The 27,306-nt window shown below is 40.8% G+C and overlaps 1 protein-coding gene across 5 annotated transcripts in view; it reads left to right on the forward strand.

Moving 5' to 3' along the window:
• Positions 1-27,306, forward strand: part of SEMA5A (semaphorin 5A) — a 537,896-nt gene that overhangs the window by 233,188 nt on the left and 277,402 nt on the right. For all 5 annotated transcript variants that reach the window (XM_082454374.1, XM_082454372.1, XM_082454375.1 and 2 more), the window contains one exon: positions 11,066-11,111. In XM_082454374.1, the coding sequence (XP_082310500.1) occupies positions 11,066-11,111 (46 nt within the window). The remainder of the gene's footprint in view (positions 1-11,065; positions 11,112-27,306) is intronic.

Genomic DNA, 27,306 nt, shown 5'->3' on the forward strand with positions numbered 1-27,306 from the left:
ATGATGTTGACATTGTATTTACATTAAATATGACTTAGGAAAACAGCTGGTGAGGAGAGGAAGGATGGAGCTGTCATTTCTGCTTTTCATTTTTAGCCCACCCCAACAGGAATTTTTTTTAAACTGTACTTTCAGGTTTAAATATTTCCTTCTCCCTGTTGGCTCTTGATTCATAGCTGTGTTTTGCTCTTAAGATTCTCTTTGCTTATCTTCCTCCTTCTCCCTCTTCTCCCCTGTCTGCCAATAGGCCCGTTTGATTAATTAACCTAATCTGTGTTAAAAAAGATAATCCATTCTTTGTCTACCTGCTTTGGTACCTTTCTGCCCAGAATTTACCAACAGCAGTGTACCTAAGTATCACCCGGGGCATTCATTCAGAATGAAGCTTCCTCTGCCCCTCCTTCCAGCTCTGTTGATACAGGGGGCTGGAAGGTGGTCCCAGGGTGTGAGCTTTTAACAAACAGGTGGTCTGCAGACACTCCTGTGGGAAAGACGTCCAACCATCATCTTCCTTTCGCTGTTATAAAAAACAAAATAATCTCTGCATTTTCTTCTCTGCTGGAGGTGGGGAGAAGATAGACCCAGCAGAATCGTGACTTATTAGGTTATAAATATACATACAGTCTTCCCTGTTCCCATATTCCCTGAATGAGTCAACAAAGAAGTGTGATAAAAATTAACCAGCCTCTCTGAGTGCATGTGTGTGCTACAAGTTTTAAGTGTTGAGAGCTTGTTTCCTAGCCAGTCCCACATGGGGTCCATCAGAATTTATTAGTTCACATAGTTACTCTTCATTCATCAAATATTTATTGAACCTACTGTGTGCCAGGGAATATCCTAGACATTGGGGAAACGAAGATGCAGCGGTCTCTACCTGATAAAGACTTTAGAGCCTAGTGCAAGGGTTGGCAGGCTAAGGCCCCTAGGTTGGCCTTCTGATTTTGTAAATAAAGTTTTATTGGCACACAGCCACATCTGTTCATTTGCATATTGCCTGTGGCTGCCTTCCTGCTTTCACTGCGGAGATGAGTAGTTCCAGCAGGACCATAAAGGTGCAGGATTTGCTACTTAGCCCATGAAAAGGTTTCCTCACTCCTGGCCTGGTGGGTATGGGGAATACAAGCAATTAAGTTCTCCAGGGAGGCCTGAATAAAGGGCCCTGGAAACACCAAGAGGAAAGAAAGGTGATGGTCCTTGGGGGTGAAAAGGGTGCACGGAGAAGGTGCTTTTTCAGTTGGGCCTTGGAGAGGAATTAGGGGTCTGGCAGGTGGGAGAGAGTCTTCCTGCCAGAAGGACCATAGAATGGGGAAGTCAGAGATCCTGATGACACTGAAAAGAACTCACCTTGACTGGACCTGTTAGTGACTGAGAGGAGGAGTAATTGTAGATGAGGCTGGAGCATTATAGATTTTGGAGCAGCTGGGATTTCATCCTCTAGCCCAGTGGTTCCAATTCCGGCAGTCAGGAGAGTGGCCTGAGAAATCTTTCAAGAATGCTGATGGCCATTCCTCTCCTCAGAACATTTGAATTAGACTTTCTAGAAGTAATGTTGGAATGTTTGGTTTAATCAAGCCTCTGGTAATCTCCTGGCCTGGAAAATTTGAAGACCTCTGCTAAAGACAGTAGGAACTCAGGAGATTTCTAAGGCCATACATTTACATGCTCAGATTTGCATTAGGGAGGTGCTTCCACCATACTGTGTGCAGAATGCACTAGAGTTTGGAGGTATGGTTAGCAATCGGGGGCTGTGGATCAGGAGACAGTAGTGAGAACTTAAACTTAGACAGTGAGAGTGCAAATGGAGATAAGTCAGATTTGAGAAGCATTTCAGAGCTGGGTTTGACAGTGGTTGATGGCCAATCACGATTGGTGGCTGAGGGCAAGGGTCAAAGATAAGATTTGGGAGTGAGATTTGAAAGTGAGGCTTGTTGTAATAACATCAGCTGGGATTGAGCATTTGAGAAAGGAGCTGTAATTCTTCGATTATTTGAAGATACATGAGAAAAAAATCTCAGATTTTACTAACTCTGAAGATAACCCAGAAAAATAGTGTATATGGAGATAATTTGAAGAGTGAATAGTCCTAGGAAAGCATAGGTTAAAGGAATCATAGAATAACACAGTTGGTATTTTTTCAAATGAAAAATGATCTCTATTAACTGAAAAATGAAAGGAACAAATCAAATACCCAATGGACCAGCAAAAGCAGAAGTCGTGAGTTAAATTTAGAGCCATAAGTCACCATCTGTAATCCTCAAAGCACTTAGAGATTTGCACATAATATTTAGAACATAATAAAATTTAAATTATCAGTGTGATTATTGACAGTATTGATTAATAACTTTGTCCCTAAATATGCTTATGGGAAAAGGTTTTTCTGGTTTCATATCTCTGAAATTTGCTAACAACTCTGGTCTTAATTGTTGCCTGCCACTAAAAATCCACCTTTGTTATTTGATTCTACTTGCAAAATAGTAAGAGGTTATCCATCTACTTCTGTGCCTTTTAATCTTGGTCTTTAAACATATAAGAGCACTATTAAAATGGTTTGATTTTGGTTTTGATGTATTCTTTGAAACCTGGTAACCAAGACTTTTCAGGGGTTTGAAATAGACTTTTTGGGTTAAGTAATGAGATAAGCCAATACAATTTTGGGAGAGTGAGTACTAGACACATATGGTAACAACAACAATAATAAAATCAGAATTATTTAAAATGTTTTATAGCCCAAAGTACATATATTTTTTTTTTGAAGAGGGTTGAAAAAATTCTGACTGAGGAGGTAGCTCATAATATGACATTATAATATTATACATTTGTCACCATATTTCAAAATAAAGTAAAAAAAATCAGCATTCAAAAACTGTGATCTGAATGTGATCCCACTATTTAAATATAGTGCTATATCTTTAAAATAACTTGGTATATTAAAACTGAATTAAACTCCCAGAAACTTATGGGAAAAGAACATTAAAGAGATATTTTTGGAATGGTTATAATAACAGAAAAAAATAAAGGCTCCTAGAATTTGTTTAGAATCAATCGGCATAGTGAAAGTCTTAGGAATAGCAAGTACAGATAGGTTCGTGAACTACATGACAAGGTTACATGCTGAAATTAAATCTTCATATTCTTAAAATTTTGATGTGACTGAGATAGTAAATATTTACATGTAGATAATTAAAATAATTTTTATGAAAACATTTTGTGCTATAAAGGATATAGGTACTACTTTAGCTTCAAAGTCACACATTTATATTTTAATCTTTAGGTCTATCAATGCAACTGAAAATTCGGGTGTCATGTAGGAAGTCACAGTGTCAGGCTCTGTGCCAGTGGGATATTGACAAAGTTAGGATAGAATCGTGCAGTGAACGGAAATCACAGAGCGGGTGAAGCTGGCACAGGTACAGGTGAGACTAACTTCACTATCAGATTTGCCCAAATGGTCACTGTTTACGTGCAGTGGGTATTCTGTCCTCAGATTGTTTCATCATCAACAATGGTCTAAACTTTTATTAAACAACAAACATAAGTTTCTATCACTGTTGTTTAAAACATTTTTTATAGGTTTACTGTCTCTTTTCAATTTACTTGATTTTCTTAGTGCCACGTGCAAGTCTATCTTTCTTAATTATTCCGTCTTCTGCTGATATAAGCAAGCCTCTAACCTACATGTTCAATAAGAACTTGAAATTTTTTCCTTTGATTTTATAGCTATATTCATCAGAGACCAATTGAGTTATTCTAAGAGAATGTCATTTAAGACACCTGTGTCTTTCATAATTAATGGAGGTCAGAGTTGAGTTTTATAGTGTCTCTAGATAAAATGAGTCATTTAGTTAATATGCTCATGATGGCTCAACCTTTTCTTTAATGCTGGCTGAATTTTATTACTTTACATGAAGACACAAATGAACTTTGTCTATTAAGGCCATCACTGCTACCTCAGAGTATATGTTGTTGTGCTTAGTGATTTGCTTCTAATAGGCTACTGGGGGATGTGATGAGAGGCAGGAATGAGTTATTCAGTCCTATAGTCAAAAAGAAATACACTCTGGTGAAGAGGGAGACCACACACTCAGGTATCTAGTGGGGGAAGGATGAACTTCACAATTGTCAGTTTCTATCTGCTAAATTAAATGGCTTTGTGATTTGAATTATTCAGTTTATTGGATTTCTGTATTCCTCATATATCACTCCTACAAGTAATAAGGTTACTACATTTGAATGTTCAATGTCAAATTTTATTCCAAGGCATTTGAAAAAAAGTAAGTTCACACCAAGGGAAGAAGATTCCATACTTTCATTTACTATGGTCATAAAGTTGAACCTTTACAGCCTGGTTAAATTCTTACTTTGTACTTCTATGATGAGAGGGGGGACCTGGCAACAGAGACTAGCTCCCCTAAGCTACACAACTAATACGCTCCTAGAACCTAATCTCTTAACCTTCTGCACCACTGCCTTTCTCCCTGAAGAATATGGCAGTATTCCTCATCACTACCTATTTACATCTACGGGTGTTAGGAAGATTAATGAGGCCGCTTAAATACTTTGGGTTGCTCAAAGCATTGCCCTACTAGAGAAACTGACCTTATGTGAAACATTCGGTTAGCATTCGCTTTGGCTGGGAGCCAGAACCATTACTCCTTCTTGTTGGAAAGGTTGGTAGCCTTTCTCGTGAACCTCACATATATTGTTTTTCCTCCTCTGTGTGCTTAGAATTATAAGATAAAGTGGTTGCCTCTTCTGCAGTGCCCTGGAGAGCAGCCACTTGCAGGGGACCATAGATCTTACTTTAGTGCCCGAGTGACCCAGCATTTGGGAGTATCCATTTTTTATTCCCTTTAGAAGATTTTCTTTCTTTTTGTAACCTCTAACTTCATAGGTCGTTGACTAAACTGTGATGGATCAAGCTGTCTTGGGAGATTTCTGGTCCCTCATGTTGCTAGCTGAGCTGGAATTTTTCCAAGCAAAAATACTTGGCATTGTATTTGGAACCAAATAGTTTGAGGACATGGTTTTGAGAATAGTAGAATCCACTCTATGTTTTGTCAGATTCTGAGGTCCAGGGAGGTGATTAGGGAATTCCACAAATTTTTCATGTATGTTTCATCTTTCACAATTTTTAAAAAATTGTTGAGAGGAGCTTCAAGATGGTGGAAGAGTAAGACGTGGAGATCACCTTCCTCCCCACAAATACATCAGAAATACATCTACATGTGGAACAACCCCTACAGAACACCTACTGAATGCTGGCAGAAGACCTCAGACTTCCCAAAAGGCAAGAAACTCCCCACGTACCTGGGTAGAGCCAAAGAAAAAAGGAAAAACAGAGACAAAAGAATAGGGACAGGGACCTGCACCAGTGGGAGGGAGCTGTGAAGGAGGAAAGGTTTCCACACACTAGGAGCCCCTTCACTGGCGGAGATGGGGGTGGGCGGGGGGGAAGCTTCGGAGCCACGGAGGAGAGCGCAGCCACAGGGGTGCGGAGGGCAAAGCAGAGAGATTCCCGCACAGAGGATCGGTGCCGACCAGCACTCACCAGCCCGAGAGGCTTGTGTGCTCACCCGCCAGGGCGGGCAGGGGCTGGGAGCTGAGGCTTGGCCTTCGGTCGGATCCCAGGGAGAGGACTGGGGTTGGCTATGTGAACACAGCCTGAAGGGGGCTAGTGCGCCACAGCTAGCCAGGAGGGAGTCTGGGAAAAGTCTGGAACTGCCTAAGAGCCAAGAGACCATTTTTTCAGGGTGCACGAGGAGAGGAGATTCAAAGTGCCGCTTAAAGGAGCTCCAGAGATGGGCATGAGCCACGGCTATAAGCAGGGACCCCAGAGACGGGCATGAGATGCTAAGGCTGCTGCTGCCGCCACCAAGAAGCCTGTGTGCAAGCCCAGGTCACTACCCACACCTCCCCTCCCAGGAGTTTCCTTAATTTCACTTTCAGATTTTTCATCATTAGTGTATAGGAATACAAGAGATTTCGGTGCATTAATTTTGTATCCTGCTACTTTACCAAATTCATTGATTAGCTCTAGTAGTTTTCTGGTAGCATCTTTAGGATTCTCTATGTATAGTATCATGTCATCTGCAAACAGTGACAGCTTTACTTCTTCTTTTCCGATTTGGATTCCTTTTATTTCTTTTTCTTCTCTGATTGCTGTGGCTAAAACTTCCAAAACTATGTAGAATAATAGTGGTGAGAGTGGGCAACGTTGTCTTGTTCCTGATCTTAGTGGAAATGGTTTCAGTTTTTCACCATTGAGGACGATGATGGCTGTGGGTTTGTCATATATGACCTTTATTATGTTGAGGAGAGTTCCCTCTATGCCTACTTTCTGGAGGGTTTTTATCATAAATGGGTGTTGAATTCTGTCTAAAGCTTGTCATGAGTAGTGCTAAGACTTGAATTGTCTCAAAATGATTTGTAAATGCACCTGTGAATGAACAATGATGATGAAATAATTGTACTGTAAGAATGATTCCTCTGTGTGTGTGTGTGTGTGTGTGTGTGTGTGTGTGTGTGTGTGTTGGTGCCAGTTAAATTAGAAAGGGACATTGGATGACTGACTGGTGACGCCATTTGGCACAATGGGATAAGGGACAGCAAAGTGGGGGGAAGGTCTTGTTTCTAATCATAGAACTTTCTCTGAATCCTAATAATCTTGGATAAATCACAGTGCACCTCCTAATTTGCAGAAGTTTCCTCATCTAAAAGTTGAGGGGTATATACTTTCTAATGACAACCTAGCTCCAAATTCTTGGGTTCTATGATTTTTTTAGGTCAAAAAGAATTGAGGATGGGTTAAAAAATCACCACCTTACATCTTGTAACCCAGGAAATACCAAAGGAAAAGTTCAAATCTTTGGTGCTTCTCTTTATTAGGGTTTTGGGCATGGTGATGGTGGTGGTGATGATATCTCATAATTACTGTGTTGTTTTTCCTAGTAAGCATGCCCCTCTTCTCTGCCCCTTCTGTTCACCTATTGAATACCTCTGCCATACTGATTGATTACTGATGAGATGGTTGTGAGGGTACCATAGATTTCAGGTGTCTGGGGAAGGAAGAGTAAATGGTTGAAATCCACCTGGGTAATGCCTGGGGGAACAGAGGTGTCCCTTTTCAGACTGTTGGGACCTGAGAGGCAGAAGTGGCCAGCAGAGTTAGATTTTGTTGGGGAGATACAGGCTGAGAGTGTGGCATGTTTGTCATCGTAAATCAATGTCTTCCTGTCTCAGTCCATTTGGGCTGCTCTTACAAAATACCACAGACTGATGGCTTATAAACAACAGAGATTTATGTCTCACATTTCTGGGGCTTGGAGGTCCAAGAGCAGGGTGTCAGCCTGGTTGGGTTCTGGTGAGGGTCCTCTCCTAGGTTGCAGATGGCCGACTTCTCACTGTGTCCTCACATGGTGGAAGGGGCGAGGGAGCTCTCTGGAGCCTCTTTTATAAGGGCACTAATCCCATTTGTGAGGGCTCCACCCTTATAACCAAATCACCTGCCAAAGGCCCTACCTCCTAATACCGTCACCTTTGAGGGTTGGATTTCAACATACGAATTTTGGGGAGAAATCAACATTCAGACCATAGCACTTGCCCTGTGAAAAACACCTGAAAACGGGACCCAGCGTTTTCAGAGAATGGGCTCTATACCTCCTTCAACTCTTAGCACAACGAGAGAGACTTTGAACTTTTCTGTCCAGTCATCCTGCCCATAGCTCTACAGAAAATCATGGACACTACCATCTTCTTTCCTCAGTGATGTGAAGGCCTTCCAGCTCTTCCTTAGTGTATGAGAGCTGCCTTTCTAGAAAGTACTCAGAGACAGATACTGTAGTGTGGGCATTCATGCTTGTATACGTGTATGTGTGCAGGGCAGGGGTGGGAGGAGAGAAAGAGAGAGAGAGAGAGAGCTTTGCAATATCATCAAAGCTCTCAACTAATTCATTGATTAAAAATATGAATGGCTTCTTTTTTGGGACTATTTGTAGAAAAAGTTTTTCTTAAAAGAGCCAGTAAGTTGGAAAGAGTGTGATGACTGGGTCCCAGAATGAAGACAAGATAACAGTGTTATCTTCTTTCCTAAAAATCCAGTGGTGCCGCCACCATCCCTACTGACAACAACCCCAATACCCGAACACACAGAGGTAAATGTGCCCACTTATGCCCGTAACCTGCCATTGCTGGAGGGCGGAAATGCTCTTTCCTTCTCCCTAAATGGAGAAGATGCTGAGAATTTCAACATGGCTGGAAATTTTAATATTTTCCGTAAACTGCCTAGAAGTAGCTACTATTAATTTAGTGCTGATAATGGCTCAGACACCATTCTAAGTGTTTTCCTTGGCTTTAAACCTCACAACAACATCAGGGGGTAGATATGACTATTAGCTCCGTTTTACAGTTGAAAAGATTGAAGCATACAGTGCTAAGCTTCCCCCCCCCCCGCCCCCCCAGGTTGTCTGGTGGCAGAGCTTTGGCCTTTGCACAAATGTTCTTTTTTTTCTTAACATCTTTATTGGAGTATAATTGCTTTACAATGGTGTGTTAGTTTCTGCTGTGTAACAAAGTGAATCAGCTATACATATACATATATCCCCATATCTCCTCCCTCTTGCGTCTCCCTCCCACCCTCCCTATCCCACCCCTCTAGGTGGACACAAAACACCGAGCTGATCTCCCTGTGCTATGTGGTTGCTTCCCACTAGCTATCTATTTTACATTTGGTAGTGTATATGTGTCCATGCCACTCTCTCACTGCATCCCAGCTTACCCTTCCCCCTCCCCATGTCCTCAAGTCCATTCTCTAGTAGGTCTGTGTCTTTATTCCCGTCTTGCCCCTAGGTTCTTCATGACCTTTTTTTTTTTTCTTAGATTCCGTATATGTGTGTTAGCATACGGTATTTGTTTTTCTCTTTCCGACCCAGTTCCTTCTGCACCACAGACTCTAGGTCCATCCACCTCACTACAAATAACTCAGTTTCGTTCCTTTTTATGGCTGAGTAATATTCCATTGTATATATGTGCCACATCTTCTTTATCCATTCATCTGTTAATGGACACAAATATCCTTAACCACTAGGCAACACTGCCCCCCACAGTGGAGGGGCAGGGGCTGTTGGCAGCTTCCTGCTGCTGGAAGCCCACGATGAAGCCAGCCTGAGGGTAGGGAGCCATGGCGCTCATAGAAGCAATGAGTGCGAGTGCGTCGGGGCCAGTAATTGCCTCTGGGGGCTCTTCCAAGCCCCTCATCTGAAAGATTTATCTGTGTGTACGTGTAGATCTCTAACGTCTTTTAGAGCAGTTGTGCTGGTATCTGTTCCACATCACGTGAGAGCCTGGCAACTCCTCGAATGCCAGGCGGCCTCCAGTGGCATTTACCTTGGCAGCCCGGCTCTGCTCCCCCGTATCTGCGCTGAGTTCTCATTCCTTCCGCCGCAGGAAGACCTTTCTGGTGGAAACCTTGCCTCTCCAAGGGGGCCGGCTAAACAGAAGTAGACTCTGCTGCCACGTTCCCTCCTCAAAGGCATCCTGAGCTCTGCGCAGAGGGCTGATTCGACTGTAAGGAAGGAGAGGGGACGCTTCCCCCAATGGCTTTGTGAGGGAAGCGCCACGTGCCACGCACTGCTTCTCTGGTGTTGTTTCAGAGGTTAAGTTGGGGACTCAGAAAGACTGTGGTGAACAAGCCATTGTAATGGTTGAGGAGGCAGTTTTCAGCGTGCAGGATGGCAGTGTTCCCGTGGCGGGGGACACATTGTGAGAACCCTGAGTGCGCAGGGGGCGCTGCCTGGGACTCGTGAGCCCGCCCTGAAGGTGAACGAAATCCCTTCTCTTCCTCCGGCAGTGTGCGCATGCGTGCTACTGGTAGCAGCCAGCCCGGGATGGCGTCGTCCCTGTTGATTTGTGCTCCAAAACACAAATTGCATCTACACCATAGGGATGTTTCTTGGTTCTCTCAGGGCTGTGCCCATGGCCTGACGTGGCTGTCCCTTGTCACCTCTACTGGGACAGTGTGTTCACTTGTGACATCTGCCCGCCTTCCCAGGGAATGAAAGTCATTCACTTTTGTTTCTTGTTGGTGCCGGCATTGTTTTGTTATTCTCCTGATGCCATAGTAATCACCTTGGACCAGTCCATTATAACAATAGCCTCAGCTTCTCCGAGACCCCTCCCCACTCATGCGTTCTCAGGGGCTGCTTCCCACTACATGCCAATTTCTCCCTGCCATCGTTGTTCACACCTGGGTGGACTTTCTCCTCCATCCATCCCTGCGTTGCTGTTCCTGCTGCACCAGCTTCTCATCTGCATGATGTTAAGGAGACGTTCGTTCATGGCTTAAGCTGGAGGCCAATCCCTTGTTTCTAAAAGTTACAGCAGTACAGTCCAAAGTCTCACGTGACTGCTATCTACATTTTCCCCCGTGCTCTGCTGATGTCTGTTGTGTATTTCACCGTTCTTCCCCTTCGTTGTTGAAAGCTAATCGCTTCCTTTTCTCTGACTTCCTCTTTCACGCTTGGGCAGCCAGAGCTGACTCTTTCAAACAGTCAGACAGACAAGTTCGTGCTTCTAAACTTATTACACACTGAATCCATCCAGCGAGGCAGAGCGGTGTAATGCTCAGACCATTGGTGAGTTCAAAACCTGGATGTGTTTTAATTATACAACATGGTGAATGTAGGTGATCTGTCAGGATGAAGGCTCGTGAAGAGTGGTTTTATATCATCTTGCTCAACTTAAATTCAGTTTCAGCATCAAAGACCCACTTCCGTTTGTCCATTTCACATCAATTAAGATAGCTGATTAATAATTTAGATATACCTTAGTCCCCACCCCTTTATTCCTTAGCTTTCTCACCAGTCTCAAATGTGTGTTTCTGTTGACGTATTGAACGCCTCTTTGAACTCTGAGTTCCAAGGAAAACTGTGTTACACACAGTCTTAGCAGGAGATTGCTTCGGGAGCCAAAAATTGTTAGTTTTTTTTTCCCCTTGTTCTCATAATTTTTACAAACTGTAATTTTTTTAGATCTATTAAAAATGAAACTGCTCTCTTTTTATATTTTGTAGAAACTACCTCTTCAGGTTACAGCTTGAGGATTTGTCTCTGATCCAGGTAGGTGCAATTTATTTTTCTCAAACTTGCATTTTCCATCTCAGTTAGCTCCGTGTTTGAGGGGACGAAGACAGATGTATGTGAAGGTATTAATCGAGCCAGAGCAGGCCGTTCCTTCCTCAGCGGGTCAGGCCGGGTCAGGCCACGGGACGCCTGGCTGCCCTCTTTGACATGAGTCATCACCTGCTTTAATTCCCAATTAGCCCTTTTCCTACTGTGCGGCCTCTCCTCCTTTCATGGGTATCATCCTGATTTACTCTTCACCAAATGACAGATAATTCGAAGGGCGTTTCCTCAATGTGAGGAAGTGGGCTTTTCCCCCTTGTTGGAATCATCATTGATTATTTAGTGTGATGCATCCAGCCACCATATTCTTGTAAAAATCAGCCCCCTTTAGAAAAACATCTTTGTTTCCTCTTTATTATTTATAATTAAATAACTATGACTCTACGGCTTAAAAACCACATATAACAAAGAATTAGTGACGATAGATAAAAATGAAATTTACCTACTTGTGTTTTTTTTGCGGTTTGGAGGAGGAGGCACCTGAGATGCTTATGCCTGAATGGAGTGTTTATTTTAGTGGCAGATCTGAACCACAAAGACCCACTTCACCCTTTTATTCTTTTAGAAGGGTCTCCTTGGAGAAGGACAGGGTCATGGCATAAATATCCACCTCACCAAGATTCTGGAATTCCCCATGGAGCACGCCAGAATCCTTGGACTGTGTGTAGTTTGGAAAAATTCTTTAATCACCCTCATCTACTAAAGTTCTAAGAAGTGATTGAAGTTTATATTATTTTCTTCTCTTACGTGATGCTGATATTTGTGAACATTCAGGAAACTTTAGATCTAGGGTTTAATATTAGCTCTATGTTTTATTCACCAGGGCTTTAAAATAAGCCAATACCCCCCAGAAAACTAATATTGGTAAAGCACTTTGAAGACCCATAGACCTGGATTTTGTTATCTAGCTCTGTGACTCCCAGCAATTGTGGGTTTCCTCATCTGTGGAATGGCCACAAAACACTACCAACTCCATACTGTCTTTGCTAGAATTAAATAAAGTAAGGCATGCACAAGAGATAAGGCATAGTACTTTTGCAACAAATGTTAATTGCTTTTGTTTTTTAAAAGTGATAACAATAAATAATAACTTCTTATAATTATTTCATCACACTGGACAATGAATTGTCTTTCCACTGCAATTTGGTAATATAAGTGTTATTTCATCACACTGGACAATGAATTGTCTTTCCACTGCAATTTGGTAATATAAGTGAAGTCTTTAAATGAGTTGATCATTGGTAAAATTATGAGTGTATTAATAAGAACTCAGAATGTTCAGCAGTTAATGCAGAATACCATTTTAAAGCTCTGGTTTTAAATAATCTTTTATAAAATATATAGATCATTCGATAGGATTATGTTCATTTTGATTCTCCGGGTATAGTATATTATTTGGCATATTGTGTGTGCTGAAAAAGTGAAATGTGCAGATATGTGTGTGTGCCAACGTATGCTTCCATATACATGTGCATTGACTTCCTAGTTTCCCAGCTTCTTTGGCTGAGAGGGTCTAGAATATTGTCATTCCGATAGCAATGAGCACACTTAATACCCAGTACTTGGTTTCTAAATTTCATTCTCCATTAAAACGAACCAAGCCTTGGGACTTCCCTGGTGGTCCAGTGGTTAGGACTTCGAGCTTCCACTGCAGGGGATGTGGATCTCTGGTCGGGAACTAAGATCCCACATGCTGTATGGCCAAAAAAAAAAGAACCAAGCCTTCTTGGAGAAGTAGCTGATTCCAGGGCCTGGACAACCAAAGTTCCAGATAAGCCTGGAAGATTTTGATGTTTCAGAAATTAAGGGAGTATTCAAAGAATGATGAGAGCAGGTCAAAAGAATCTAGGAGCCAGCTTGACGTGGGCTCACTGAAGAAATCTGGGACAATTTGATTGTTAGAATAAGTAATGATAGTATCAGGTTATAGCACAGTGAATCAAATATTAGTAAATACTATGAGTAAATACTAACATAAAAATAAATGAATAAATAAACAAATGAGACAGAAGGGACTGCTCTTCCTTACTCTAAAATGCCAACTAATAAATGTTGAAGGAATGATTTAATTAGAAAATTATAATTTGGCAACCCTCACACTAAAAACTGATTCAGGCAAAAATGATCAATGGATGCAAAATTTGTGGGTGAGAGTTTGATGATGACCAAGATATCTATATAGTCTCAAAGTCTTTACCTATAAAATACGTATTAATTGCCAGAGGAAAACTTGTGACTTGATAATGAAGATAGCTGGCCAGTACCGTGATAACCAACTAGTTAAAGGTACTTTCACTAGGAATGGGGCAAAGAGTTAGTGTAAGCTTCCTGATTAGATGCACTGAAAAGGCCACAGCAAGATTTCTATGATATTAAAGCCAAAAATTATAACCAGTTTCATCATGAGGAACCATCACACAGACCAAACCTGAAGGCCATTCTACAAAAAACTGGTCTCTACTCTTCAAAAATCACCAAGTCAAAAGAAAGAAGAGCTATTCCATCATAAAGGGAAAAAAAAATACACATGTCAACTGAATGAAACATTTGATTTAAATTGCATCTTGGAACAGGAAAAAAATTTTTTCTTGTTATAAAGGACACTCTTGGGACAACTGGTGAAATTTTACTGTCTGTGGAGAAGATAGTAGAAATGTATTAATATTAATGTCCTGACTTTGATAACTGTAATGTGGTTATGAAGGAGAATGTCTTTGTTCTTTGGACAGACCTTCTGAGATAAATAAGGGTGAAGAGTATCATTTCTGAAACTTATTCTGAAGTGATTTAAAAAATTACTGTATGTGTATATACATATATGTATATGTGTTTATGGGCATACACATGCACACACACACGCGTGCATGCACACAGAGAGAAAGAATGATAAAACAAATACGATAAAATGTTAATGAGGGAACCCTAAGAATCTAGGTGAAGGGTTTATGAGAGTCCATTGAACTTTGCTTGCAACTTTTCTCGATGTTATTTCAAAATAAATAGCTGCAAAAAATCAGGAGATGCATTTGCCATTACTGTGTGTATAATGTTATTTTAGGGGCAAGGGAACTAACTGTAGTTTCCTCATTATTGCTTCTCATTGTCATGACTACCTTTTGGTGGAAATCAGGTTGAGGTTACTGATGAAATTGAAGTGTTCTTATTGAGGTTTGGAAAACTCATCAGCATCACCTCCTGGTAAGAGAGAGCACAGTCTGCTGACATAGGGCCAAGCAGGACGACAGGGGCTTTCCGAATGGAAGCTTTGACAACACAGCCCTAATAACAGACGTCAGACCACGCGGTGCAGTGGGTACACACAGCGCGACCCTCCTCTGTTGTGTTTCGTGGTTGTGTACGATGCTCTACAGCCTGCCTTTCACTCACTGTGGAGAGAGGACCCTGGGAATTCTTCAGGACAGACTGCTTTTTCGTACATGTCTCCAGTTAAGTTGTCCTTTTGATTTCTATGAATATTTTATTTTAAGTTAAATGACCGTTTCTAAGGGTAACAAAAAAGACTGGCACACTGATCAAGAAAGGGCTGTACTGGTGTTACAAACAGCACTGTCCAGTAAAGACATAATGTGAGCCTCGTGGGTAGTTTAAGATTATCTGATGGTCACATTGAAACAAGTACAAAGAAACGGGACAATTTTTTTATTGAGGCATAGTTGATGTACAATATTATATAAGTTTCAGGTATACAGCATAGTGATTCACAATTTTTAAAGGTTATATTTCATGTATAGTTATTATAAAATATTGGCTGTAGTCCCTGTGCTGTACAATATATCCTTGTAGCTTATTTATTTTATACATAGTAGTTGGTACCTCTTAATCCCTTTGGGGGAAATTATTTTTAATAAGATATTTTACTTGTTATATCTCAATATCATTTTAACATCCAATAATTACAAAAAATTAATGAGCTACATTTCTTTATTTTAATTGTATTAAGTCTTCGAACTCTGGGGTGTATTTCACTCTTAGAGCACATGTGGGTTTGGACTAGCCACCCTTCAAGAGCTCAGTGGAGCCGTTGCTACCCAGTTGGACAGTGCACTTTACAATCATGGGGAGTAGAAGCGTTTATGACTTGTACGCCTTCAGTTATGTTGTAGAAATATTGTTTTCTCCAGGGACCATCTGGATTAATTTGGTTATAGTAGGCTAAAAATTTTCTCCTTCCTTCTCTCTTTGAAGATAGAAAGTAATTGTTGAAACATGGGAAAATGAGGAAATGAAGATGAGGCAGGAAAAGCAATTTGCATAAACAGTGGAGAGCATTAGAACTGAGAATGAGTGACAGCCCTTATTTAACTCCAGACAAGGCTTCATTTGACCTGGCCCCTCTCTGCCTGACGGCAGGGTCCACTGCCAGTGGCAGCTCCCCATCACCTCGGGACGCTTCCCTGTGTCTGTAACGCCAAGCTGCTTATAGCTTCCCAGACTGGGGGCCATTTCCCAACTTTTAGCATCTACTCATGCCCTCTTTCTCGTGAACAATTTTAACCCCATCCTCTTCTCGATCTAGAAGAAGACTGCCAATACTTCGGTCTCACTTTAACTGTCACCTCTTTGTAAACCACCTTGAGTCTGTTTGGGCTGATGACCCTAGGATGCATTTCATAGCCTCAGCCTTTATTTCTGATGAGCCCCTCTTGTCTCAGATTGAAATTCACTCTGTGCTGTGAGGAGGGTTTGATTTCTTGTCTCCTCAGTATTAGATGAAAGTAGATCATTAGATGCAGTTACCTGGCAGGTGACAGACTCAAGACAAATGTCTGTGAAAGTCTGAATCCCTTGATATTTAATAAATATGTTCACTCTGCAACTTTTTAAAATTTATCATTAGTAGGGCATGGGTGAATTTCATATTTTTGTCCCTAAATTCAAGAGAAGGACAGTAATGAAACCCAGCGACTGAAGCAGTGAGGAATGCCTGCTGGAAGAGGCATCCTACAACACACGTGTGCACACTGTCACCCCACAGGAAGTTTCTAGGACAGTACAGGTAATCCCTGACTCTGATCCACTCCTTTCTCATGTACCAGTCAGCTGTCTGCTCGATACTGCTCTGCACTTTTCTTCTGCCCTAAACTCTTCTGCCTGGACATTGTTTTAGGATCAGTAATGAAAAAGCAGTTGTTGAACAAGGTTCCTTTGTTTTTCTTCTATTTAGTGATTTTCACAGAGTTCTAAGCACCCCATCCCCCCAGTCAATGACCCCAAATTTGATGCGCTAGTGTGTGTACTTCAGCCGGCACAGTTCCCAGCTGCAGCGGGGGCACGAGGCACACCCGTGGTGCATCCTTCCATCTTCCCTTCCTCACACCAAGGTGGTCCCCACACAGTGACTTGATGATCCCAACTTCTGTTTTTAGTGAGAGGAGAAGAAGGGCCCCAGCTCTTGTTCCTGCCCGAGCGGTGAGGGCAGGGTGAGCCATGGGTTCCCGGCATTATTCACAGGAGCACGTTGTCCATCCAACGTGGTTGTGCCTTGTGGCTCAGCTTGTGGAACCGTGTGGAAATCCACTGATGAGAAAAATGGACTTGAGTGAGAAAACGGACTGTGAGGTCAGACTGCCTGATAAGCTTGATACCGACCACAGTCTGGAACGGGCATCAACAGAACCCTGAATCAAGAGTTCTTTTTCCCTTTTTCTCCCTAATGAAGTTGAGACGTCACTAGTGGAGTTTCTGAAGCAGTCAAGATTTGAGCAAGGATCGGGTCGGTACATGGTTATTATTACCCCCAGTGAACATTATCTGTTTGAGGGAAGTCTCTTAGCATCACCACAAAAATATTCACATATAAATATACCGTGAGGTGGAAAGGCTCTATATGGAATATTGTGATTTTCAAACATACCGCAGTGTATTAAAGTGAAAGACCAAGAGTTGCTTTGAAGGAAACAAAACCTGTTTTTCATCAATGACTGGAGAATCAAGTATTCATGTGACGTCATTTATAAGGTGTCTTTCCACTCTGAGGCTGTGATAAATCTCCTTGCAACTCACCGTGTGCTGAAATGTAGACATCACGTCTTGGAAACCAGTCACTTTCAGGCACAGTGATAGAGGATGTGGAGGTTTCCCATCAGGCATCTCTCCTACTTCTTGTCATGGTAACAGATCCGGCTCTTCAGCATCACTTTTCTTCTTGCCTTGATCACAGAGGTTATGTTACAAGAACAAAGCTTTTTGGAAAATATAAAAATGCAGCCGACCCTAAGACTAATTGACAGCATTTGCCCATCTGGGATCGTGCCTGGGATGGCCCGAGGTAGAGGTGCGCTGAGCACGGTCCTAAGAACACAAAGAGACTGCAGCTCATTTCACCTCAATGTCTTCCTAACAGTCTTTTGGGAAATAGCTCAAAATCCATTTTTATATTGTTTTGTTACTGAGGGAAAGGAATTCACAGCTTGTTTCTCACTCATGACTGCTGGAATAAGCAGAAAAATTGCAATCTGTGTGCCAGTTTACCACCTGCCTCTCTCTGGTTTCTAAATTGAAAACTGTTAAGTCTCTGACGACCTGGTCAATATTGGTGGAGAATTCTCTCCAAAGTTAGGGTAAATGTTAACTTTGTTTCTTGTATATTTGGGTTTGGGGAATTGCCTTTCAACTCCAGTCATTTCTAAATTGGTGTTTCTCAACTAGGGGTGGTTTTACCTGCTGAAAACATCTGGTTGTCACCCCTGGAGGGGGACATGCTAGTGGCATCTAGTGGGTAGAGGCCAGGGACACTGCTTAATGTTTTATAATGCACAGGTCAGCCCCTCCCCGCTCAACAAAGAATTTCCTGGCTCGGAATGCTAATAGCACCAAGGTTGAGAAACCCTATGTTAGGTTTTGAAGAAGCCACTTTTTGAATCTGTGATGTTAACATTTCTTGACTGAATCCAGAAGATCTTTGATATTCTTGGGGAATTTTCCTCTTTAGATTCCTTTGTATATTTAACCAAACACGTGTATGAGCCCTTAGTGGCCATTTCTAAAGAAGCTGCTGGGATTCTTGAGTATAAATTGCTTCCTTTTATTAATATGAAATTAAATTTAAAAATAGAGTCAATTTATAATACCAGTACCCTCTCTAATGGGTCATAACAATTTGATACAACTACTTTCTGTTGGAATTCTTCTGTATAATTTAAAAATGATATTTTAATTAGTAATTTAGAGTAACTGTTCAAATGAGATATTTGTATTTATTAATTTTTTAAATCTTGTCTTATATTGGACAAGGGGAGACTGGTCTCCTACGTAGTTATCCACAGTCATGATTCTAAACTTTCTTTTTTGCCTTCTTTATCAAATATGTTCTTGAAATCATAGTGTTATAGAAGTGGCAGGGATCTTAGAGATTAAAGAGTTTAGAGATCTTTATTAAAACCTTTCAGGGTTTCAAAAACTAAGACTTGACGATCATAGTTACAGTTTTACTGGAACACAGCCATGCCCATTCACTTGCATATTGCCAGCCCATGGTCATCATTAATACATCTTATTGGAACACAGACATGTGCATTCCTTTGGATGTTGTCTATGGCTGCTACATCAACTGGGTTGACCAGTTGTATCAGGTACTGTCTGGCATACAAATCCTAAAGTATTTACTATCTGATCCTTTAAGGAAAAGTTTGTCACCTGGTACTAGTACAGGTCAAGTTCTCAGTGAGTATTTCCTGGTGAGTGAACACAGGATAATGCAGTGTAATTCTTTGTCTTTGTTTTTGCTATTCTTCGGACAATATTTGGTTGTTTGGACAACAGTGTTAATTTTGACTCCCTGGACTATAATTTCATGGTCCTCCCTAGACTGTGACCCATAGGTTGGGATCCCATAGTGTCACCACTCATCCCCAGATTCTTGTCTCTTCCACTCCCTTGGTGAAAAATTCTCTGTCAGGAGCTGTTTTATCTACCTGTTTATTGAAACACATTTACTTTCCTTTTCTCATAACTTCCTGGAGTATTTATAGTTGCTGACGTACATTTTGTGTAGATGAGGACTCAGATTTTACTAGTTTCAGAGAATATTAGTCACATTGAATTAATGCTGTTAACAAACAGCCCTTCACTCTCAGTGGCTAAACGCACACGCAGAAGCCTTATTTCTTACTTACATGACGATTGTCCAGGGCAGCAGCTGTAGGGGCTCTGTTCTGTGCTGCCATCCAGGAGCCCAGGGTGTTCTGCTTGTGGTGCCTCCATCTTCAACCCACACCTCCAGGGCAGCGTGGAAGAAAGTGTGGAGGATCATGCAGAGGAGATCTACATGGGCCATGCCAGGGAATGGCATGCCTCCCTTCCGCCCAGTGGCCACCACTAGGTCACATGGCCTCAACCAACTGCAAGGAGGCTGGGATTATAGTTTGTCTGCATACCCGGGAAGAAGCAGAAAACTCAGACCTTCAGACATCCATCAGCATGCATTAACATTTTCTCCCAGAAGGTGCTAGAAAAACAAGATTAGCACCTAGGGATGCACTTAACTGATCCTGTTGTCTGCGCCTACCCTCCGCCATTCCAACAATTCTAATTTTCTACTACACACAGAGATTTATCCACGCTTCTAACATTTCTGTAAATAACAAAGAAGGGATACTTTGAACAAACCACTTAACCTCTTTGGACCTCAGTTATGTGGACGGTGCGTTTGGAGAGCAGAGTCAGGGAGAAGAGTAGGCTGGATCACCCCTGCAATCCCTTTCAGCATTAAAATCTTAATATGTGCCATCCTTCTGCCGGCTCTTCTTTCTGTCACCGCTTAAATGTGACTCCTGGGTTCCTCCTCCTTTACGGAAAACTTTCCCTGTAACGGGAAACTTGGCATTGTGCTTATTCGATGTAACTTTAATGACCTAATTTGTCATTAGATAAAGAGAACAACAACAGTAATAGGAGACGGTGTTTACTGTGCCCTTACTGAGTACTCAACTCTTCACATACATCATCTCAGTTTTGTTTTCTCAGTGGCACTAAGGTGTAAGTATTATTTTCAGTATTTTACAGAGGAGGAGTTGAAGCTTGGAGAGTTTATGTGATTTAGCCAAGATCACCCAACTGGTTTGTGGCAGAACTATGATTTGGATTGGGGCATGTTGGGCCCCAAAGCACAGTCTCTTAATCACTTACACTCTACTTTATCGTAGTCATTAGTGCTGACTGCCGTACCACCTGTGGTTGACCACTGGCATACAATGGATACAGTTGTTAATTTATAATTATAATTTGTATCTGGATTTTCAGTCGGATTCCCTGGAAGTCTGACACAGAGATTCCCATGCTTGTGTTTTATTGAAGGTGTGTTCTCAGCAGGTGAATATGGCAGAGAAAGGAACAGGACGAGAATTTACTCTCAGCTGGAGTTCAGCATCAGCCTGATCCCAGGGGAACTCCAGAGCATGAATGGAATCTCAGTTGGTCCCCTCTGAGGCAAGGGGATGGTGATTTATCCCCCCTTGTCCTTCAGTCATTAGCAACAGGTTTTTGAGTTTGGGCGGAGGGTGGGTGGTAAATCTCCTGGCAGAGTGGCTCTCATCAGCCAAGAGCAGTTCCCCGGAGAAGGGGGCAGCCTGAGTCAGAATCCGTCAACACAGCAGCCAGAAGGAGGTGCACTGGCTTGTGAGGAGAGCTGGGCAGGGCGCCAGGAGCACTCACTATAGTATGTACCTCAGTATTTGTAGGTATCTTACTTCAGCTTGTCCTGATGTTCTAGACCCTGACTGCACAGACACTGGTCCCCACCACCAAGAAAGCAAAATGTTTTTATGTCTTCGAGAAAACAATGCAACACATACTTGATTATTGAATGCATTCTGTTGCGTTGTACACGCCTTACTTTTTAATAATTTTTCCTACCCATTTCTGAATTTATTCTTCATTTGAAGCCTCAAAAACTAAATTGAAGATGCATGGATATTTTTCTTAGTCATGTGTATCATTTAGTTTCATGAAACGAGGTCAAGCAGTTTCTGTAAGCCAATAGCAAACACTGTCCGACAGTCACAGGCTGTAGACAAATGGAGGAGTCCATTTCGTTTATCTAAAATGCATTTCTACTTCTATTTCAAAAGTGGCCCCACTGCCTGACGTAACTGTTGAATGATGAGCATATGCTCACCAATTCTCTAGTCTGTTTCTTTTTCCTTATTTGTGTGCCTCTCCCAAAATGCTGACACAAGCAGATAAGCCAACATACCGGGAAAAGCCTTCGTTTCAAATTGAAGTAATGGATTTCTTGTTTGGGTAAGAGATTATGTATCCTGGAAGCTGGAGTCTCCCGGCTACCTAGGGGCCAAGGGAAAATGAATAGCAAGGGAGAAATATAAATGAAAAAATGTGAGGCACATTGGCACACCTACCGCTCTCTGGAGTGAATGGATTGAAACTCTTGACTTGGTGATTCTTTAACATTCTTTGTCATCCTGAATTTATTCAGTGACTGTGATGGAGTTGGCGAGAGTAACTGTGGATAGAGCTGAGAGGGGTTCTACCTTTGCTTAGTATATACCCATCAAACTCTCCTTCTGCTGTTCTCACATAGCTAACCTTTTAGAGTTTATATAATACTTCTTCATTAGGTCACAATATTTAATCTATTTGCATCATTTCTTACTAACCTGGAGGCTATTCAGCCTCTTTCGAATTATAGGGTATGATGTCTGTTATGATCTCATGTGGGTTGATTGTAGTTTAACTCTTGAGGGTCAAGCCTATTTTCAAGATTTGGGAGCAATCAGTTATTATTTACATGTTTTCTAGAGGGCACAGAGGCAAGTTACCCTATGAGAGTTCCTATTATAAATATTCTAGTTATAAGAAATGGGTATAACTTTTGCAGTACAAAGACCTTGTAGAGTCTTTTGCTGAAAAATTTTAATTATCATTTTAATAAAGGAGTGTTGAACTCAAAGGTAGTCTTAAAGTATAGCCATCAGTTTCTGGTTTAAGAAGGAGGAGAGAACCCATATACTGACCTTCCATCCATCAAAACTTAGCATTTAAAGAAAGATAAAGGTGCATAAAGGGAAAAATTCTATGAAGAATAGAAATGGAATCATATATATATATATATATATATACCAAATTTGAAGGTGTTTTTGAGAAACAGATTTTTGGAAATTTGGAAAGATAAAAAACAGAGAAAACTGCAATACAAAACATGATGGTAAAAGCCAGATAAAACCAAAACTAATTACTTCAGGTGAATCAGTAATAGTTCAAGGAGTATAATAGGATATTAAAGAAATTCCAGGGCTTCTCTGGTGGCGCAGTGGTTGAGAATCTGCCTGCTAATGCAGGGGACACGGGTTCGAGCCCTGGTCTGGGAAGATCCCACATACTGCGGAGCAACTAGGCCCATGAGCCACAACTACTGAGCCTGTGCGTCTGGAGCCTGTGCTCCGCAACAGGAGAGGCTGCGATGGTGAGAGGCCCGCGCACCGGGATGAAGAGTGGCCCCTGCTTGCCGCAGCTAGAGGAAGCCCTCGCACAGAAACGAAGACCCAACACAGCCAAAAAAATAAATAAATAAATAATAATGAAAGGTACTAATAATTAAAAAAAAAAGAAATTCCAAATGTTATATTCAATGAAAATCAAGAAAATATTGTAGATATTCAGTGAGAAATGGAAGACTGAACACTCAGGATTATCTCAGTTCTTCTCTGACACACCATTCTGAGGACATAAGACATATTTTTTTTAACGTTACAAGCCCACAAGAACAAGTAAAATTGTAGAGAAGATAGAACTATTTGAGGTTTAGCTAGAGGCCAAACCTCCAGTAGATGGCTGCTGTTCAGAAAGGGAGAAACCAGTGGATATTCTGGCAGTCACAGAGAGGTGTAGTCACAAATTAAAGACTTAACAGATCAAATGGACTTTAAAATAAAGACTGTTACGAGAGACAAAGAAGGACACTACCTAATGATTAAGGGGTCAATCCAAGAAGATACAACAATTGTAAATATATATACACCCAACATAGGAGGACCACAGTAGGTAAGGCAAATGTTAACAGACATAAAAGGAGAAATTGACAGTAACACAATAATACTGGGGGACGTTAACACCCCAGTTACATCAATGGATCAATGGACAGATCAGACAGAAAATCAATAAGGAAACACAGATCCCAAATGACACATTAGACCCAATGGACTTAATTGATATTTATAGAGCATTCCATCTGAAAGCAGTAGAATACTCATTCTTTTCAAGTGCACTTGGAACATTCTCCAGGATAGATCACATGCTGGGCCTCGGTAAATTTAAGAACATTGAAATCATATCAAGCATCTTTTTCGACCACAACGCTATGAGATAGAAATCAACTACAAGGGGAAAAAAACTGCAAAAAATGCAGACACCTGGAGGTTAAACAATATGCTACTGAACAAGCAATGGATCACTGAAGAATAGGCTATGAGAGTAGAGTCCTCATGAATAGGATAAGTAACCTTACAAAAGAGACCCCAGAGAGATCCCTTTCCTCTTCCACCATGTGAGGTTACAACACCGTCTATGAACCAGGAATCTTGCCTTCACTGGACACCTAATTTGCCAGCACCTTGATCTTGGACCTCTCAGCTCCCAGAACTGTGAGAAATACATTTCTGTTCTTTATAAGCCACCCAGACTTTGGTATTTTGTTACAGCAGCCTGAACAGACTAAGCTAAGACCATTATTATTACCTCCAAGAAAAAATAAAATTGTTTTGAGACACTTATCTTATTCCATGGCACATCTGTGAGTATGTGTGAGTATACATCTGTGAAAATTGTCATAGTCATAAATATGTAAACATGGAGTATCCAAGGAGAATTATAATAAATCCATACTGAAAAAATGGAGGTGGAAGGATGTGTATGTGTTGATGGGGGAGTGGGATAAGTTGGAAAAGGAGCCAGTAAATGATATTTTTAACTGAAGCAATCAAGAAACAGCAATGAAACCGCATTATTTAGAGATTTGGAGATAAATGCCAAAATAGACCAGTGAAAGAGTTGGAAGTTCTTCCTTAGAACAGTTTATGGGCCACAAAATAGAGGGCTTTCTGTGCTTAGCACAGTCTTCTGTGCTAAGCCCTGTACTTGTTTAACTTTAGTTAAAAAAATAATATAAATAAAGATACTCTATCCATAAAGCATGAAAAGGCTGCCATGGAAAGGAGAAAACCATTATCAAGAAAGAATTCATAGAAAAAAAAATATGGTATCTCATATATACAATTCATCAAAAATATGCAAAAAGAAACTAAAGGGTTCCATAAAATGCCTGTAAGAAGAAAGTAGATATTTTTTATCTAAATCACAAGATTAACAACTGGAAAGTGGTTAATTATATGATGATTATTTTTATCAAAAGGAAAAGTAGAAATGCAACTATAAATTCTATGGGAAAACAAAGATAAATAATAAATATACAAGAATATACTCCAAATATAAAACAAACATTTTTAAAACAGGATGTAAACAAATATAAAACAAATATAAATATAACCTATAACAAATATAAACATAAAATGAATATAAAACAAACATTTTAAATATAAAACAAACTTTTCTAAAAACAAGCATATACGCCAAATATAAAATAAACTTGGGATGATTTTTAGTATGAGAAACTGAAAGCAACAAATGTGGATAGAGCATAAAGACTGCAGTTTTTATTTGTATGTAATTTCTTAGGATTTATTATAGTTAATGACACAGTCAATTTTCAATAATGTTTACTTTTCCCCAACAAGTGATTTGTCTTTTATGAGTGGGACATTTTGCTGGATAAATCCTCATCTTCTGTCTTCTATATTTCTTTGAGAATTAAGCTAAAAGCAAGCTTAGATTTTAAAATTGGTCCCATTTCAAAATATTTTATATAGGGTTTGTTAAACTTTGTAATTGTCAAGAACTGTTTTTTTACTTGTTTCTTCTGATTCTTCTTAAATAACTGACCCAAGTTTTACTACCTGGAAACATAAACATGTTCTGTAAAGAAATATGTGGTTAAAAAATAAACAGCAACCTTAATGACCTCATCCTATACGTGTTTAAAACTTTGTTTTCAAAACTTAATGGTATCTTTTAGGAATGTTTTAGCAGTTTATATGTATGGTGAAGAAATATGAAATTTAGACGTTCCTTCAATTTGATTTCAAGTTCCTTTCCTTTTTTATATTTAATTTATATTTATTATCTGAAATAAGTAAGTTAACCGGTGCTCATCTCTATGTGGTGGGTGGTTTGGATTCTCCTTTTTAAACTTTACTGTAATTTTCATAATCGCCTGCCATATATATGCATTATTTCTAGTATCACCAAAGGCTAATAAATTTAAATAGACTCAGGAAGGAAAAGAAATCTGATTTCAGAACTTCTTGCTGTATTATAATTAGAGTTTCTTGAGGGGTCCCTATCTCTTCCTCTCAGCTTGAGCCCAGTAGAGCAGTCAGAGAAGAAACTCTGAGAGAATGGTTACATATCTTCTTTTCCACCCTCATCACGGTTTCCTGCAGTGCCAGCAAGTGACTTCAGATTTCAAACCTGCACAGCAGCTGTTTCTGTCTCAGTTCTAAAGCTTTGGCTTTGTCTGGATGTGGTTGACATTACTGTCAAGGCAGCTTAGATACCCGTGATCTGGGATCACGCCTTGATGATCATTATGAATCTGCCCTGAGAAACAGCCCACAGTGGTCATGAGCAGAACATGACAATGAGAATGAAATTAAATGCTGTTTCCACCACTATCTGCTTCTTAGTCCCGCCATAAAGGTACAGCAGGTCTGAGATCCCGTTTGGCTTATGTGATGGTTCAAGTACATGCAGTTGACCCTTGAACAGCATGGGTTTGAAATGTACAGGTTCACTTATGTGTGGATTTTTTTCAATAAATACATCCTGCAGTACTACATGATCTGTGGTTGGTTGAATCCAAGGATACAGAACCGTGGATACAGAGGGTCGACTTAAGATATTCCATGATTTTCGGCTGCATAGGGGTCGGTGCCCACCCCTCGTGTTGTTCAAGGGTCCACTCTAATGACTTTCGAGTATCTAAAGAATCAACAGCAGGAGAGTTAACTGAAAGAGTCCACGTTTTAGCCTGTAAGGGGCATATGTCATTGCCTTGCTTGTTTATTTTTCTTCTGGGATTACCAGGACCCCACTCTCTGTGATTCTGGCCGTATTGCCAGTGACCTGGTATGGTAGGTTGAAAAAGGGCCCCTCAAAAGATCTCCATGTCCTAATCTTTGGAACCTCTGAATGTTACCTTATTGTGACAAAAATTCAGTGAAGTGAAGAATCTTGAGATGGGGAGGTTATCTTGAATTATACGAGTAAGCCTTAAATGCATTAATAAGTGTCCTATTAAGAGTGAGGCAGAGGGAGATTTAACACACACATGCAGAGAAGAAATCCGTGTGAAGATGGAGCAGAGGGAGACTTGAAGAGGTTGGCCTTCAAGGTTGGAGTGATGTGGCCACAAGCCAAGGAATGCAGCAGCCACTGGAAGCTGGATGAAATAAGGAAGAGTTCTTCCCTGGAGCCTCTAGAGGGAGCTTGGCCCTGCTGACACCTTGATTTTTGGTCCAATGATACTGATTTCTGACTTCTGATCTCCAAAACTTTGAGAGAATAAAATTTTATTCATCTACGCCACCAAATTTATGGCATTTTATTACAGCAGCCACAGGAAAGTAATACACATGACTTCTATTTCTTATATCTTGCAGTCAGGCTGGTGACACAGGAAACCTAATAAGAGTATCCAATCTCCTTGCTCCAGGGTTCTGTAAACGACCCAAGTGCAGCTAGTTAGTGGCTTTAAAGGACTTTAAAATATGCCCCAAAAGAAACAAGGCTAATCTCTTTTCTTTGCAATCATGAGCTTGAAGGATGATGTCATTATAGGCTATGTGCAGCCATTTTGTCACCATGTGGTGTCTGCTGAAGAATAAGGCCCAACAGAGGCTATCATAACTAGAAATCAGCACTGTTGAATTCTTACAGCATACTTTGAATCCCTGGGCTTGTCTGTGCTTGAATCTGGCTTTCTCATATTGTACTTCCCAGTTACAAAATAGTTTAAACCTTTTGCTTTTGGCTTAAACCA

The sequence above is a fragment of the Balaenoptera physalus genome (genome assembly GCF_965194825.1).
Source record: "Balaenoptera physalus genome assembly, chromosome: 3".
NCBI classification, from domain to species: domain Eukaryota; kingdom Metazoa; phylum Chordata; class Mammalia; order Artiodactyla; family Balaenopteridae; genus Balaenoptera; species Balaenoptera physalus.